Raw genomic sequence first — 15,223 nt, 5'->3', positions numbered from 1 at the left:
GAAACATGAAGTATTTTAATGTACTCCTGCTTACTATAGAAATATCTTGGATCAAGCACACCTGTGCTTATAAACAAGGAAGGCAATCTTTTCGGTTATTTTTTAAATGCTACTGTATTAACATAACCACAAGTTAATTGCACTTGACTTGGTGGTCACATTACAGGCGACCTTTCTTGTAATAATCCATGGCTTGACACATTCTTTCTCCTTTGAGGGCAACTGTTTCCCATCAAGTCTGACTTACCTTGGGTTGAGAAACTTCAGTGGGGTGTGTGTGTGTGCATGCGTGTGTGTGCTTGGCATCACCAGTCATGCCAAAACTTCTGTAATTCCTGTTCAGCCAGCTAGGAAACTATGTGAGAATTAGCCATCTAAACTAAACATTCTCAAGCAGAATAATTTGTTAAAGGAGATTGCAGAACAGAATATTTGGTTTGTCATTTGTAAAATTCTTTGATCCAACACAAGCGGCAGTTTGATTTTTGCAGGTGGCTGATAGCATGCTTTCAGTTTATGGTTAAAATTATAAAAGTGTTTGTACAGGGAGCATTCATGCTATACTCAGTCTGCTGCACACAACAGGGTTAACTGTGAGAGTGTAACTCATCCATTACTTCTGGTTAGGAATTGCTAGCACATTATGCTTACAATCTATGCTAAACATATGACAACTCTTACGGGGTTGTTACCAGGACTTTGCATAAGAAGCAGACTTTTGTTTGACCTGTGTTTCCTGAAGTATATACATTTGGTATCCATGCAGTATGTTAGCTGCTGGATTTTAGCTTGTCATTAGTTTATCTGACATTTCAATAATTAGGCTGAAGAGCTGGCATTTCCTTAAATCTTAACATCACTGGAATAAAAGCTATTGTGAGAGAGGCATATGCATCTTGTTTGCACCACGTTTTCTCTGCTGGATCTGGAAAGCAATTTGAGGAGCTGATTGACAGTGTTATTCAAGATGAATCTGCCAGTTTTGCATGTGTTAGATTTTAATATTTTTTTAAAAAAATCATAATCCTAACAGATTGGTTTTGCATTACAGGTGGTGGAAGAAAATGGAGTTCGGAAAGTTATAGTTATGCCACATTCTACTGAATTCCACCCTTCCATACATCTACCTCCTCCCCATGTGCCCCATTATATGCACCCTCATCCTGCTTTACTTCCCCACCCACCTCATCCAGTGTATCCTCCAGTTCCGGGAACAGGAGAAATACCACCACAGTTCATTCATCAACATCCACCACCACCATCGCCACATCTTTATCAAGAACAAGGTAAGACTGATAAAAGGCAGTGCAATCTTGCGTTGGCTCCCCTGCATTTAGAAGGCCCGAGGCTTGCTGTTGAATTGGTCATGCATCTTTGTGGCGCCAGGCCAGTTTTGTAGCTGATGCGGAATGAAGCAAGTATGTTTCTCACTGGGACGCATCAACAACAACAACAAATAGGGACAAAACTCCAAATGATTTGGGTCCTACATACGCATAGACGTGGCTTCCTAATTTTTACAGTACTTTGCAATCTTTAAGAACAATCACAAGTGTCTTGACTGCCCCTTGTCCATGTGCACAGGCCAAGCAGTGGGTACATGCAGAGAAGGATTATTTAGTGATTTTCCTGTTACTGTTGAACTCCCTTTCTGTAGAGCAAGGATGGAGAATTGCTGGTCTGCTGCACTTTTGGAACCAGCCTACAGCCTTTCTTTTTTGGTCCTTCCCACCTCGCACAGGAATAAGGCTTAGAAAAATGCTCCTACTGGTGTCAAAGGGTTAGCTTTTCTCCCCTAAGCCTAATTATTCTGCATGGGAGCGGGTGAGGGAAGGGCGCTGATGAAAATTGCCTCCTCCCCCTGACAATTGGGCTTAGAGAAAAAACTCCCATTGATGTTGGTGGGAGTTTTTTCTTCTTAGTTTACAGCACAATCCTAAACATGCCTACTCAGAAGTTAGTCCTATAGAATTTAATGGGGCTTACTCCCAGGGAAGTGGAGTTAGGATTTCAGCCTTAATTGCCATCGCTAGCTGTGTCCTTGCCCTCCTCACAGGCAGATGGAGTGGTTATTTGCAAATTACAAGCAAGTGGGCTAGTGGGTGTTACAGATGCAAACTGGCAGTATTTCTCTCTCCCCACCTCAAAATAAATAACATTTCACTTGCCTCTGTGCGGTGTATAATAGTATGTTAGAAAACTGCTGCCATTCTGTCTCTTATACAAATGAGCACATGTACACACACCATTGCTGCAATTATAAAATTAACTTCCAAAACTAATTAGTAACTATAAGAACTGTGGCTTATAGCCAAAGCAGCATCAGCGAAGTTCTGCTGGCACAATGGCAGTTCCATTTCCTCTCCTCCCCTGCACACCCCCAACATTTTCTCCAGAGGGTCCCCCAAACCTCCGGAGCTGATTTTGAGGGTGCACGGGGGCCTGCAGGGGAGAGAAAGGGGACGTCTCTTGTACTAGCAGAGCAGAAGTGTTGGATTCCACCCTGTATTCATTTCTTATTTATAGTTTATATTTCTAATATGGCTAAACCTTGAAGGCTTTTATATTTGGGCCAGGCCAGGGGGAGGAAATTGGAAGGTTAAAAAAGAAGATCTTGCACTTTTTGTGCCCATTTAACGTGCTGTCTGTGTTGGTTCCCCTCTAGAGTCCCGTTCCCATGGCAGAACAAATTTTGTCCAGCGAGATGAAAGGACTCTCAAAATGCAGGAGCATTTGAAGAAAAGGCTAAAAGACCGACAAGCTAGTGGACACACAAATAATAAAATGAACAGCCCTCCTTCCTCCCCTCATAAAGTGAACAATTCCTTCAGCACCAGTGTTCAGAATGGATGTGGAAAGGGACAGCAAGGGACAGGAGGGCAAATAAAGCAGAAGCAAGCAGGAAAAGCCAGGGGAAGCACATCAGGCGATTCAGGAATGGGAGGTATGTCGGAACTGTTTAGGAAACTGGTGTGCACTTTGTGTTATACATGTTGTTCTCCAGTGGGAATAAAATCAAATGACAAACCATTCTTACAGAACAAAGGAGGGAGCTATCTTCCTTTCTTCCTTTAGGATTTAAATGTATACACAAAATATCTTTTTAAAAAGCATTACAGGTGAACTTGAGAGTAGAGAATGTCAGATCTGATGCAGCATAATTGTAAAATCTGTGGCACCGCGTTCATTGTGGATGTTGGTGACCGACTTGCAACAGAGAGGAGCTGGATCCTAATATTTACAGTGCGATGAAAAAAATACTATTGAAGAATGTTTTCTTCTACTGTTTGTGGCATCTTTATTTACAAAAGTACTTATATACTGCCATCTCACAAGACATCAGGGTGGTGTACAGCAACATAAAAAAAATTAAAAGCAGGTTAGAACAATAATTAATTAAAATGATTAGCTGCTCAAGAAAATTTTATGCAACTGCATTGGCCTGTTGGCATAAAAAAAGGCTTCAACAAATGCCTGGCAGTCATAAGCGAGGATGCCTGTCAAGTTTCTGTTGGACCTCAGCATGGGACTGGCAGCACTGAATGGCTGATCTGATTGAGGTCAGTTTGTCTTCTGTAACATCGGGGGCAACTAATGGCACTCCTCCTCCAGTTAATTTCAGTGATACGGCTGGAATATAAGGGCTCAGGCTGCCCTTAAGGTATCCTGGACCAAAGTTATTCAGGGCTTTGCATATCTTCCTATAGCAGTCTTCCTTTGGCAAAATCCTTCAAATGGTATGGGTTAATGGCAGTTGTAGTGCAACAGCATCTGAAGGGTCACAGGTTCACAATCCCTGATGTAAAGTGAGAATACAAGTCAGAAAAAGGGATTGATACCCCCAAACCCAGATGTAATAGATATTATTGCAGTGGGTGACCAGAACATAAAGTGATCCGAAACGAAGCATAATCAGATTTCCAACACATTGTCCTAAATACCTTCGTTTCGCAGAAAATATTTAACATCAGTTGTAGGTAGGGAAAATTTCAAGAGAGTAGGTGCTTATCTCTTCATTTATTTAAACAAACAAATGTTTCTGAAATCGTGTACAGATTACATATACCAAGACTGTCAAAGATTGCTCTCTGGGGTCCTTTGACCTCAGCAACCCCAAGGGGGTGTCCTTGCTTCCGAGAACAGTCCCATTTCCCTGGGCCACTGCTTCCCGGGCAAACACTCACTTTCCCAGGGTTGGTTTATACCTAACGCCAACCCTAGAAGGCATACTGCCACCACCCCTTTACTATCCCACACTCTGAGGAAGGGGAACTCAGAGCACTAATTTAAATCCTAGAGCAGACCTATTGTTAAACTCCTTGCTGTGGAGCATTAACCTAAATTAATCAACAGTAGTCAGTAGCGTGTGGTCAAGGACTGGATTTAGAAACATTAACTCCAGGCAATTCACACCATGAAGAAAAGATAGTTTATTTAAAAGAAAAGAAAGGTACATATAATAACGAGAGCAGCATTACTTTCCTTTACCCTCAACGGGGCTAGTAAGAGAGACTTGCCTATCCTTGCTAATACTCACTTCAGGTTGAAAGCCTGGTTCCCAATAGCTTACAAGCATCCTCAGGCGATTCAAGGTAGAGGGAATAGGGAACAAGTAACTGAAGGATCATCCTTCATTTTATGGGGTTTGGGGTGTTAACAGGGAGGGGGCCAATTAGCCATCCTAGGCACCCCTTCCATGATCACCTTTGAAGATAAGGAGGGCTAGACAATCACACCAAGCGGTCTCTGATCTGACTTTGATCTTAGGAAGCAGATAAGAGATAACAGATAGGACTCAGCTGCATCTTCTTGACATTAGCAATTTGTAGCTGTCTGGTACTAAAACACTTGGGTTTCCCGAGCACAGAGTATCCCGGAGGTCAAAAAGCCCCTCAGAATTCCCTCTGGTTGAGCCATTTTAGCTTGACCAAACTTAGCTATTCTTGACAAAGACAACAAATATAATAAAAATAAACAGTGTATAGCAATCTAAGAACAGATCTTAAAGCCATTAAATTACAAAATTCTGTATAATATACAATATAAAATGGCTGAGTCTCTTTTCAGGAAAGCCTTCTTCAAAAGATTAAAGTCAGGTTTAGAAGGTTTCCTCAGGCCCAGTTTGCATTCGTTTTGGCATCTCAAGCCCACCCTTACTTTCCCTTTGGTCTTGGCTCTTGCCAACAATGAGTGATTCCCCCCCCCAAGGGACAGTGGAGAAAGCCTGTCAAGAAGTGTTTCTTGCATAAGGAACTTAATCATTGGAAGGGAGGTTTGGATTTAGCATTAAGAGTGCTGGACTAGCTGTGACTGAAGCGCGGCTTTTGCATGTATTCACACACAGCCAGTGACAAGGTGTGCTCAGTTGGACCTGTGTGCTTGGTGAGTTTGCACATGCAATCCATCACCATGTGAAAATTCAATTCTGTTTTCTGGATTTTAATGGCGTTCACAAAAAGGGTCTTGTTTAACGGTACTGTACAGGAATACCCCGCATTAACGTACGCAATGGGTCCAGAGCGAGTACCTAAACCGAAAATGTACTTAAAGTGAAGCACTACCTTTTCCCACTTGCACCGCCACTGTGCCACCTCTCCTTCACGCGGAGCCTCAAAGCCCTGCGCTAAAGCCTCTGCTGCTGCACTGCGGCGCCTCTGCTGCTGTGCCGCCACGCCTCCCAGCTGATCACGATCGCGCCTCCCAGCTGATTCGCCTCTCTTTCCACCCCCCCATGCACCGAAAGAACAGGCCACAACCAAAGGTTAAGTGTCCGTTCTTGCGAAGCGAGCATACGTAAACGGGAATGGGGCTACGGTAAGTATGTCCGTACTTGCGAGTGTCCTTAAAGTGAAGGTCCGTATAGCAGGGTATTCCTGTATTGTGTACTATTAAGAGCAGAGGCTTGCATCCAAAGCTTCAGGAGCCATATTCCCTGTGCAATCAGGCTTTCCCACATCCCCTTCCTTCTGCAGTTGTGCCTGCTAAAAAGCTGCCCCTGGGAGTCAGGGAACCCAGAAACAGCATGCAATGTAGCATGAGAGTGGGGTGGTCCTTGTGGAAAGAAAAGTGTCTTCTTTTCACATTAGGGGCTCTTTGGATCCAAGCCAGAATGTATTCATACATACATCTGTTATCTGAGTGATAAAAGCACGTGTGCATTTCTGGATATTGTCACAGACCAATTAAAGCATGCATTTGCACCTACACTCTTGCACAATTACTTTTCTTCTGCAGTTAAGTACAGGGCTTTACTTCTGTGCTGTCTTCGCTGCAGACTTGGTTGATTTCACACAGAACTTTCAATGTGGACATTTCCAAAGATGCAATTCTTTACTGCAGAAGTAAACTACTACTACTGTTTGAGAGCATAGGACCAAATGCACCATAATGCTGGTAGTGTAAGTCCCATTGCCAAAATTGTATATGTGGTTTAGTTTGGCCTATAAATGGACTGAAGAAATAAAGTGCAGGCAGGGGTCACTTGAACACTCTTTGTACTTACAATAAGAATGGATAGACTTCATTGGCAAGGTGAAAGAAAAAGATATTTCATCCACATTCAGACCTGAACTTCAATACTTATCAGACTGTTCTGCTTCTGTTGACTTATTCAACTCTCTGCATGAATTAGTATCCTGAACTTTGAGCCTTGGCAGGGTAAATAGTAAAGCTAACATGAAATTTATCTGAAAACATGAGCATGTATATTCAGTTGTTTAAATGTTCTTTGCTGAAACGGTAGTCTTAATTATCAAATGCTTAAAATCTGATTATGCAAACATCTCTCATGCAAAGTCTCCCTGCAATAACGTAGCTGATGAACAAGGTTACTGTTACCGTAGCACAGTCGAATTTTCAGATTCCATCAGCCAAAGGAAAAGCAAGATAAGCACAGATTCTTGATGCTGTTGGGCAAACTGAAAGGAAGTCTGTGCAGCTCTATGTCTTCTGCGCAGTTTGCATACTTAGCAGACTCAATAAGGGCAATGAACTTTGCAAAACATGTACTGTTGTTCTAATAAGTGTCTCCATTTGGTTTGCAGCTACTGTAGATAAGAAATGTTTTGCTGAAGATTTTCATTTTCCCTCTTATCTCACAACATGGTGTGTGTGTGTGGTGTTGTTTTTTTAGAATCTGACACAGAATCTAAAAAATCCCAAGAACTCTTGAGGATCAGTAAGCCTACAGTAAGTAGTAATACATTTAGATATCATAATATGCCATATATGCATCTTTTCATAAAAGACATATTTCTGTTTACAAAGCTCAGAAAATTGTTTGTAACAATTTTCAAACAGAAATTATAGCACTTGAGGATGTGGCAGGATCCTTGTGGGGAGATGAAGTTTTCATAGTTGAGAAGTAGCTATGCAAAATGCCACTCTATGCAAATCCTGGTGAATAAGTAAAAGAATCAAATGGGTACTCTCTGATCTTGGATACTGAAGTGAGACATCAAGGGGAAAGTCATTCATAGGTGTTCGCAGAATGTAGGATACCCAGTTCAAGGGGTTTAAAGCTGGGTGACATTCATGTTTGCAAATACTTTGAAATCCTTGGCCTGACAATTATGAGGTTTGACACAAAGCCTGCTTAGCTTTTTTGCAAGCTTTGAACCAGCTTCGCAATTGGAGAAAAGAAGAATAGTTACATAACTAGGACACACACCGAGTTGCCTTGCTTGCCTTGGTCTTTTCCCCCCAATCCATGGCATTTAAACAACTACAATACTTTTGAACTTGTATGCTACTAAGGCAGAAATATCTGTGGTGTGTCTTCTCTCAACCTTCAACGCTATCACCACATCAACTACATTTATTTATTATTACATTTATATCCTGCCCTTCCTCCCAAAGTTGGTCAACAAGGAAAAATGGGCTGCATTTTTGGCTTTGTTCATTATAGTTGTGGCATGTCAATCTGATAAGTATATAGGCGTAAGGTGGTGGTGATTACCTTTAAACCTTGGGCCTGGGTTACCTGAAGGATAATCTGCTTCCTCAGCACCCTATCTGTTCCCTAAGATTTGATGGGGATGATTGGCTCTCCTTCCTGACTGAAGCTAAGGTGAAGCTGATTGGAATGTGTGAGAGCGCCTTCTTGGTGACTGCACCTAAATTGTGGGACTCTTTTCCTTGGGAGTCTCATTTGGTCTTCCTGTCATTCACCACCTAGTTAAAATTTCTTTTGAAAAAAATAGATAGGATTTCTGTTTGCCTATTCAGATTCTAATGACCGATCTATTTATTATTTTAAATAGTTTCATTGAATTTTGTTGTCTTTAACATGCTGCAAGCCATATTGAGCACTGCTCTGGTGATGGAAATATGAGATGTAAATATTCCTAAGTATAATGCCAGTGAGGCTACTCAAAACCTGATTGCTGAGGAAATCTTAGATAGCATAAGACAGCATAAGACCTGTGGGGCTCCAGATATTGATGGAATGCCACTCCTATCTACCATTGGCCTTGCTGACTGGGGCTGGTGGAAGTTGGAGGCCCACAGGTTCTGCAACCCTGTTCTATACATGATAGTTGTTCTATCCATGGATATTTATTTATTATTTATTTATTTTATTTCATTTTTAAACCGCCCATAGCGAATAGCTCTCTGGGCGGTGTACAAAAGATTAAAAATACAGAAATACAAAATATCACAATAAATAAACTGAAACAAAGAGATTTAAAATTGTAACATGAAACACATAAGGATAATGTCCTTACAGGAAAAAATGTATACACCATCATATATGAAGAACATATGAGCATCCGTTTTGCTTCCAGTGCATATGCTGGGAAGCTTGAGGGGTTTGACTGTCTGATCCAGCTCCAGAGCCAATAAGTTGACACAACGCTAGGATAGGCAGAGCTGAGCACCCTGATAGGAATGCAAATCTTTCCCTTGTCAATCATCAAATGGATCATTTGATGCATGGAGTGGGGAGCGATAAACCCTCTGCTGTGTGTGTGTGCGAGAGAGAGAGTGGGTGGGTGAGTATGGGCTGGCCACGCCCACTGTTGGCATGTACCCCATCCCAAGAGGGTTGGCCAAAGGTGCATTTGGCCCTCAGGTGGCCTAAAAAGTTGAGCCACCATGGCTTAGAATATCCATCACTAGCAAAAAAGATGCCTAGTTATTCTTTCATGGTTGAAGGTGGATGAGATTTGAAAATATAACAATTTCAATACTACTAAAAAAAAAAAAGTTTGCCATGCAAATCAAGTGACTTTCCTTTTCTAACTATACAGTTGTGTAACAGTTAAAGGGACTTCTGTATAAAGGACAATACTGGGTCAAAATACTGTTAATAGATGAGCCAGACTTCAGATTGAGTACTTCAGTACAAATGCAAGTTAAACAACACCATGCAGTGATTTAAAGAACTATAAAAAGTGGGGGTAAAAATGCAACCAGACCCAGCATTTGAATTTGTGTACGGGGAGGAACTGAAGTATACATTGCCTGCATTTTTCTGGTAGCTATTGAATATACTAGAAAGTGATCTTATTCCTTCTTGTTTTCAAAGGTCTCTGAAATACAGGCAAGGTCAGCAGTTCTGTCCTGGAATCCTCCGGTTGCGTCTCAAAATGGTGAAACCCACCTCGCCCTTGCAGCGTTCACATTTGAAGTGGCAGTCTCAAACAGCGGTAAAAACGGAAAATTTAAATCAGTTTACATGTAAGTCCAGTTTCTGTATTTTTCCACCCTACTTATCTCACCTGTGACACTTTGCTCACTTTCCATAAAAGTTGTTTTAGGTGGATGTTTGTTGATGGATTATTTCCAGTGTTGGACTTCTAAGCCCAACCTAGAGCCCAGATCCTAAGAGATCTTTGTACTGTAAATAAGCTCACAAATGTTGCCAGCGTACACACACAGACACACAGTTTCTATGCTGGGTGCAGATGGAGCACCTAATTCCTCCTCTGCCAGCAAGCTCACTTGCCTGCATGGAATCCCTGGTAGCCATGGGCCATAAGGAACTGCATGCAGACAAGACCTAAGAGAGGATGTCTCAGTAGATATCAGTTTTAAGATGGGCTGTCCTGACATGCACCATAGATGTCTAGCTCCATAGATCCATTAAGGGATAGCAATCTATCATTGTGGGAAAATATTTAGGATACAGTTCCAAGAAAAATGTCTCTGTACTTGGCATTGGGTGTTGGTGTTGGAAATAGCTAGTTGTTGTGACATAATGGGTTATTCTCTTTGCAGTGATGAAGAGACGACTTTTACTCTTCCTGATCTCAGACCAGCAACTGATTACCATGTCAGGTGGGCATGGAGAACAAATGTCTCTAGAGAATGCAACAGTGGGTGTTGAAAATTGCAGAATTTCTTTTCAGATACCAACCTAGTTTGAAGTTGCTTACAAGAGAACACACATTTGCAGGAAGGTTGGGAAGGCAGACGTTAAAACTGAAAGATGGGGCATATACACAGTGCAGTTGATACTCTTTTTTACTGTCTTTAATAATGCTTCTGGTGTTGCATAAAAATACCAGCACCAGGAGAAGACATTTTTATATGGTCAGGCATTTTAAACTCTTGATTGCTTTTTAGTTTTATGATTTATCCCTCTCAGCTCTGTTGTTCAAAGGATGTTGATTTTTATTACAGGGCAATGTATTATTGAAGATCCTCCGTGGCGCAGAGTGGTAAGCAGCAGTAATGCAGCCGAAGCTCTGCTCACGGCCGGAGTTCGATTCCTATGGAAGGAGGAAGTCGAATCTCCGGTAAAATGGGTCGAGGTCCACTCAGCCTTCCATCCATCCGTGGTCAGTAAAATGAGTACCCGGCCTATGCTGGGGGATGAAGAAAGGCCGGGGAAGGAACTGGCAATCCCACCCCATATATATGGTCTGCCTAGTAAACGTCACAAGACGTCATCCTAAGAGTCGGAAACGACTTGCACTATAAGTGCGGGGACACCGTTACCTTTTTAATGTATTAATGTACATCTCTCCACCCCTCTGGGTGAATGAACGATACCTTAGAAATGTTAAAATAAGAATCAAATGCTACTTTCCCCCAACACGGTGTGCCCTGGGTCTCAGCGCTACCTTAATCTTGTGTTAGGGTCCTTGTGTAACTGATATTTTGTAGGTGGTGGGCGGTGGGCAGGGTTTTTTTTGTAAATAATAATGTCAAAATGATACTGCTGTTTGGTGGCTGGATTGTTCCTTGCTATGACAGGCTCTGAGTGCTAGAAAAGCCAAAATTGCAGCAAGAGTATTGTTAAGTCTTTCAACCAGTTTCAGTAGGGGTGGAAGTGCACCTTTGTTATCCCTCCTCCTGATCCAAGTCTTGCTACTTTTAATGCATACTCAGAGGACTTGAAACCAAGGCACTTACCTTATTGGGAACAAAATAAATTGTACAAAATGTCATGTTTTCTTCCCCCTACATATCAAGCTTGATGAGGCACAGTCAATGGGTTGTTGCTGAAAGGTGCAGGGGAAAAAATCAGTGTGGTTTTGAAACTGTCTGCAGGCCACCTCTTGGTTGCCTTGATTAGGAATATATTTTGGAGGAAATACATTTCAGGCCAAAAAGCAAATTGGTTTGTAACACAGAAGGAATGTTATGTATGTCAGATGCAGTCCCATAAGTAACTCTGACTCAAAGCAGTATGACCAACCACAATACGAACTTTCAGATATCAATTTCATAGTGTACTTGGAATGCTTTCTTAAGGTTTTTTTTTTTATCATACAGAGTTTCAGCCTCAAGTAGTTCCACAAAGGAAACTATTTCAGAGCTGGCAAGTTTTACTACAGAGAGTTGTGAGCCAGACCCTCCAGCTGCACCGAAAGTAGTCAACAAAACCAAAAACAGCCTGAATTTACAGTGGAAGGTAACTGCAAAGCCAGAGTGGATTATAGCATGTGTATCTGTGTTAAATTCAGATCCCCTTTTTTAAGCCAGGTTATGTTTTTATAGCAAGAGGCATGTCTTAAGCAAATTCAGTTGTTCCTCTTATGAACCCAGGTAGTATAGTGCCAATAGGAATGGAGCCAAAACAGGGCAACTGAGAAACAAGAGGGAAGTATTGGCATGCTCAGGGGAGCCCTGAGGAATGCAGTAATACCAAAAGTGGTTTTTAAAAACAACAACAACACACCAACAGAACTGTGCCCAGTGATGATTGGGCATGCTCAGGACCATAGAATGCTGAGTGCCAACTGGAAAAGATAATCCTGGGGGTTGCGATGAAGTGTCCTCTTTTAAGGCCCTTAGACCTTCTAGTAGGAGTGGAGAACATTTTTGTACCCGAGGGTCACATTCTCTCATGGGCAACCTTCCAGGGGCAGCATGCCAGTGATGGACAGAGCCAGAGACAAAACTGGGTGGAGCAACAGATGGACCTCTTTCCTTTGTACATTAGGCTGCATTCCAGTCATGCAAAAACCAGAGGTTTCTACACACACGCACGCACAGACAAACACACACACACACACACAACCTCTGTCCAGGCCAGCAACAATCATCATCATTGTTCAAGGACATATCTCAGCCAGGCAATAATCCCAGCCAGGAAAAGTCCCTTGAGGAGGGCATGGAACAGGACTAGAGAGCGGCATGGCCTGGGAAGAATCCCAAGGGCCTAGACAACAGCATTCGATTCCCAGGCTTGAGGTTCCTTATCCTTTGCTTATGGTATCTAGGAGGAGGTTGGCTAGTTGGTACCCTGAACAAGAAAACTTCCATAAGGGAGGGCGGGGGGAGGATACCTAGCAACATTGCATGTCCCACTTAAATTGAATCTCTTAAAAAAAAAAAAAGCTGCATGTTAAGTTCAGTGGGACAAAGCATTGCTCTACTTGAGGCACTAAACCTCCATGATGAATGGCACGGAGTCTGAGAAGGACTGCCTCTGAGCCAATGTAGTGGGGCTTCAGCTACTTAAGCATCAATGTGCTCATGCATGCATGGGGTCTTGCTGGTTGGCTGACTGTACGGAATTTTTTAATACTTCCTAATGACTAAAGCCCTGAAACCTCGTGCACAAGTAGACCAAGACATCCTGATTGTTAGGAAAAAAATGTGTGATGGTAGACTTCTCACTCAAAACAGGTCTCAAAGTATCACTTGTGAACCATCTTGAAATCTTTTTATAAGGTAGCATGCAAATGTTTTAAATAAAATAAAAGATGTATTGCTGGTTTTTTTAATGTATACTTTAATCTTAAATAAAATTTGCTAAGAAAAAAAATGTGTTTTCCGAATCCCTCCGTTTCTTTGCTTACCACATTCAGAGTACATCATCATCTTCAGAGGAAGTAGCTGCTTCTCGTTCCTGAATGTTTATCTTCTGAGAGCGCACTTGAGCCTTTTTTTTTTTTTGCCAGTTCAGAAAGTACATCCCAAAATGGTTCCGTGACATCCAGAAATCTGAAACTGGGTGCCCTTGTAGGTCAAGACATGCTAATTACTAGTGAATCTAGGAGTCGAAACTGGCAGCACTAAAATTATCTCCTAACGGAGGCCAGCATTCCATCACAGAGCAAGCCATAGATTAAACATTGGGTAGAATATTGTGCTACAGAAGTCTTGAGACTTAGTTTGAGGATGTGGGGGAGGATTCCTGTAGCAGTTAGGAGCATATATTTCTGCTTGCAGAGTGCGAGCAAAATTTTACTAGTTAGAAATGTTCATATACATGTGTGGAATAGGTTTGTGGTATGCAATATTTGGGATTGACTGAGCTATTAATGATTAGAATTGAAAGCTAGAAATTTGCCTCGTTAAATAGGTAGGCAAAGTAAAGCTTTGCTTTTTTTTCTTTTTTAGTCCTCCAATGACAACGGCTCCAAAATAACTAACTACCTTTTAGAATGGGATGAGGTGAGTTCCTTATTTCGGAATCATCATCATTACCTTGTCAAACTGAAATTGCATGATGCTTAAGTCCTGTTTTGTACTGGTCAATAGGATTGCTCTGTGTTTGTGCAAGATTAATAATAATAATCTTCAATATAGCACTGAGATATCCTCTTTCATTACGTGTTTTGCAAATGACAGTGAAAATCATAGAATCACAGAAAAGTAGAGTTGGAAGGAGCTTACAAGGCCATCAAGTCCAACTCCCTGCTCAGTGCAGGAATCCAAATCAAAGCATTCCCGACAGATGGCTGTCCAGCTGCCTCTTGAATGCCTCCAGTGTTGAAGAGCCCACTACCTCTCTAGGTAATTGGTTCCATTGTCGTATGGCTCTAACAGTTAGGAAGTTTTTCCTGATGTTCACTTGAAATCTGGCTTCCTGCAACTTGAGCCCCTTATTATGTGTCCTGCACTCTGGGACGATCGAGAAGAGATCCTGGCCCTCCTCTGTGTGACAACCTTTCATGTACTTGTAGAGTCCTATCATATCTCCCTTCAGTCTTCTCCAGGCTAAACATGCTCAGTTCTTTCAGCCTCTCCTCATAGGGCTTTGTTTCCAATCCCAGATCATCCTTGTTGCCCTCCTCTGAACCTGTTCCAGTTTGTCTGCATCCTTCTTGAAGTGCGGAGACCAGAACTGGATGCAGTATTCAAGATGAGGCCTAACCAGTGCTGAATAGAGGGGAGCTAATACTTCACGCGATTCGGAAACTATACTTCTCTTAATGCAGCCTAATATAGCAGCCACATCGCACTGTTGGCTCATATTCAGCTTGTGATCAACGACAATTCCAAGATCCTTCTCACATGTTGTATTGCTGAGCCAAGTATCCCCCATCTTATAACTGTACATTTGGTTTCTTTTTCCTAAGTGTAGAACTTTGCATTTATCCCTGTTGAATTTCATTCTGTTGTTTTCAGCCCAATGCTCCAGCCTATCAAGGTCCCTTTGAATTTTGTTTCTGTCTTCCAAGGTACTAGCTGTGCCCCCCAATTTTGTATCATCTGCAAATTTGATAAGCATGCTCTCTACCTCCTCATCCAAGTTGTTAATAAAAATGTTGAAGAGCACTGGGCCCAGGACCGAGCCCTGTGGTACCCCACTCGTTACTTCCACCCAGTTTGAGAAGGAACCATTGATAAGCACTCTTTGAGTACGATTCTGGAGCCAACTGTGGATCCACCTGATAGTTGTTCCATCCAGCTCACATTTAGCTAGCTTGCTAATCAGAATATCATGGGGCACTTTGTTAAAAGCTTTGTTGAAGTGGAGATATATTGTGTCCACAGCATTCCCACAGTCTACAAGGGAGGTTACCCAATAAAAAAAAAT

At 42.0% G+C, this 15,223-nt stretch overlaps 1 protein-coding gene across 1 annotated transcript in view; it reads left to right on the top strand.

Annotated features, from left to right (window-relative positions):
* The window catches only part of FNDC3A (fibronectin type III domain containing 3A), a 90,297-nt gene that overhangs the window by 47,217 nt on the left and 27,857 nt on the right, over nt 1-15,223 (top strand). The window contains exons 5-11 of the mRNA XM_061598860.1: nt 1,052-1,286; nt 2,666-2,944; nt 7,133-7,188; nt 9,530-9,681; nt 10,222-10,281; nt 11,725-11,863; nt 13,801-13,854. Of these exons, the coding sequence (XP_061454844.1) occupies nt 1,052-1,286; nt 2,666-2,944; nt 7,133-7,188; nt 9,530-9,681; nt 10,222-10,281; nt 11,725-11,863; nt 13,801-13,854 (975 nt within the window). The remainder of the gene's footprint in view (nt 1-1,051; nt 1,287-2,665; nt 2,945-7,132; nt 7,189-9,529; nt 9,682-10,221; nt 10,282-11,724; nt 11,864-13,800; nt 13,855-15,223) is intronic.

The sequence above is a fragment of the Rhineura floridana genome, chromosome 16, assembly GCF_030035675.1.
Source record: "Rhineura floridana isolate rRhiFlo1 chromosome 16, rRhiFlo1.hap2, whole genome shotgun sequence".
Taxonomy (NCBI): domain Eukaryota; kingdom Metazoa; phylum Chordata; class Lepidosauria; order Squamata; family Rhineuridae; genus Rhineura; species Rhineura floridana.
Note: the sequence above shows the minus strand (reverse complement) of the source record. Positions and strands in the feature narration are given on the sequence as shown.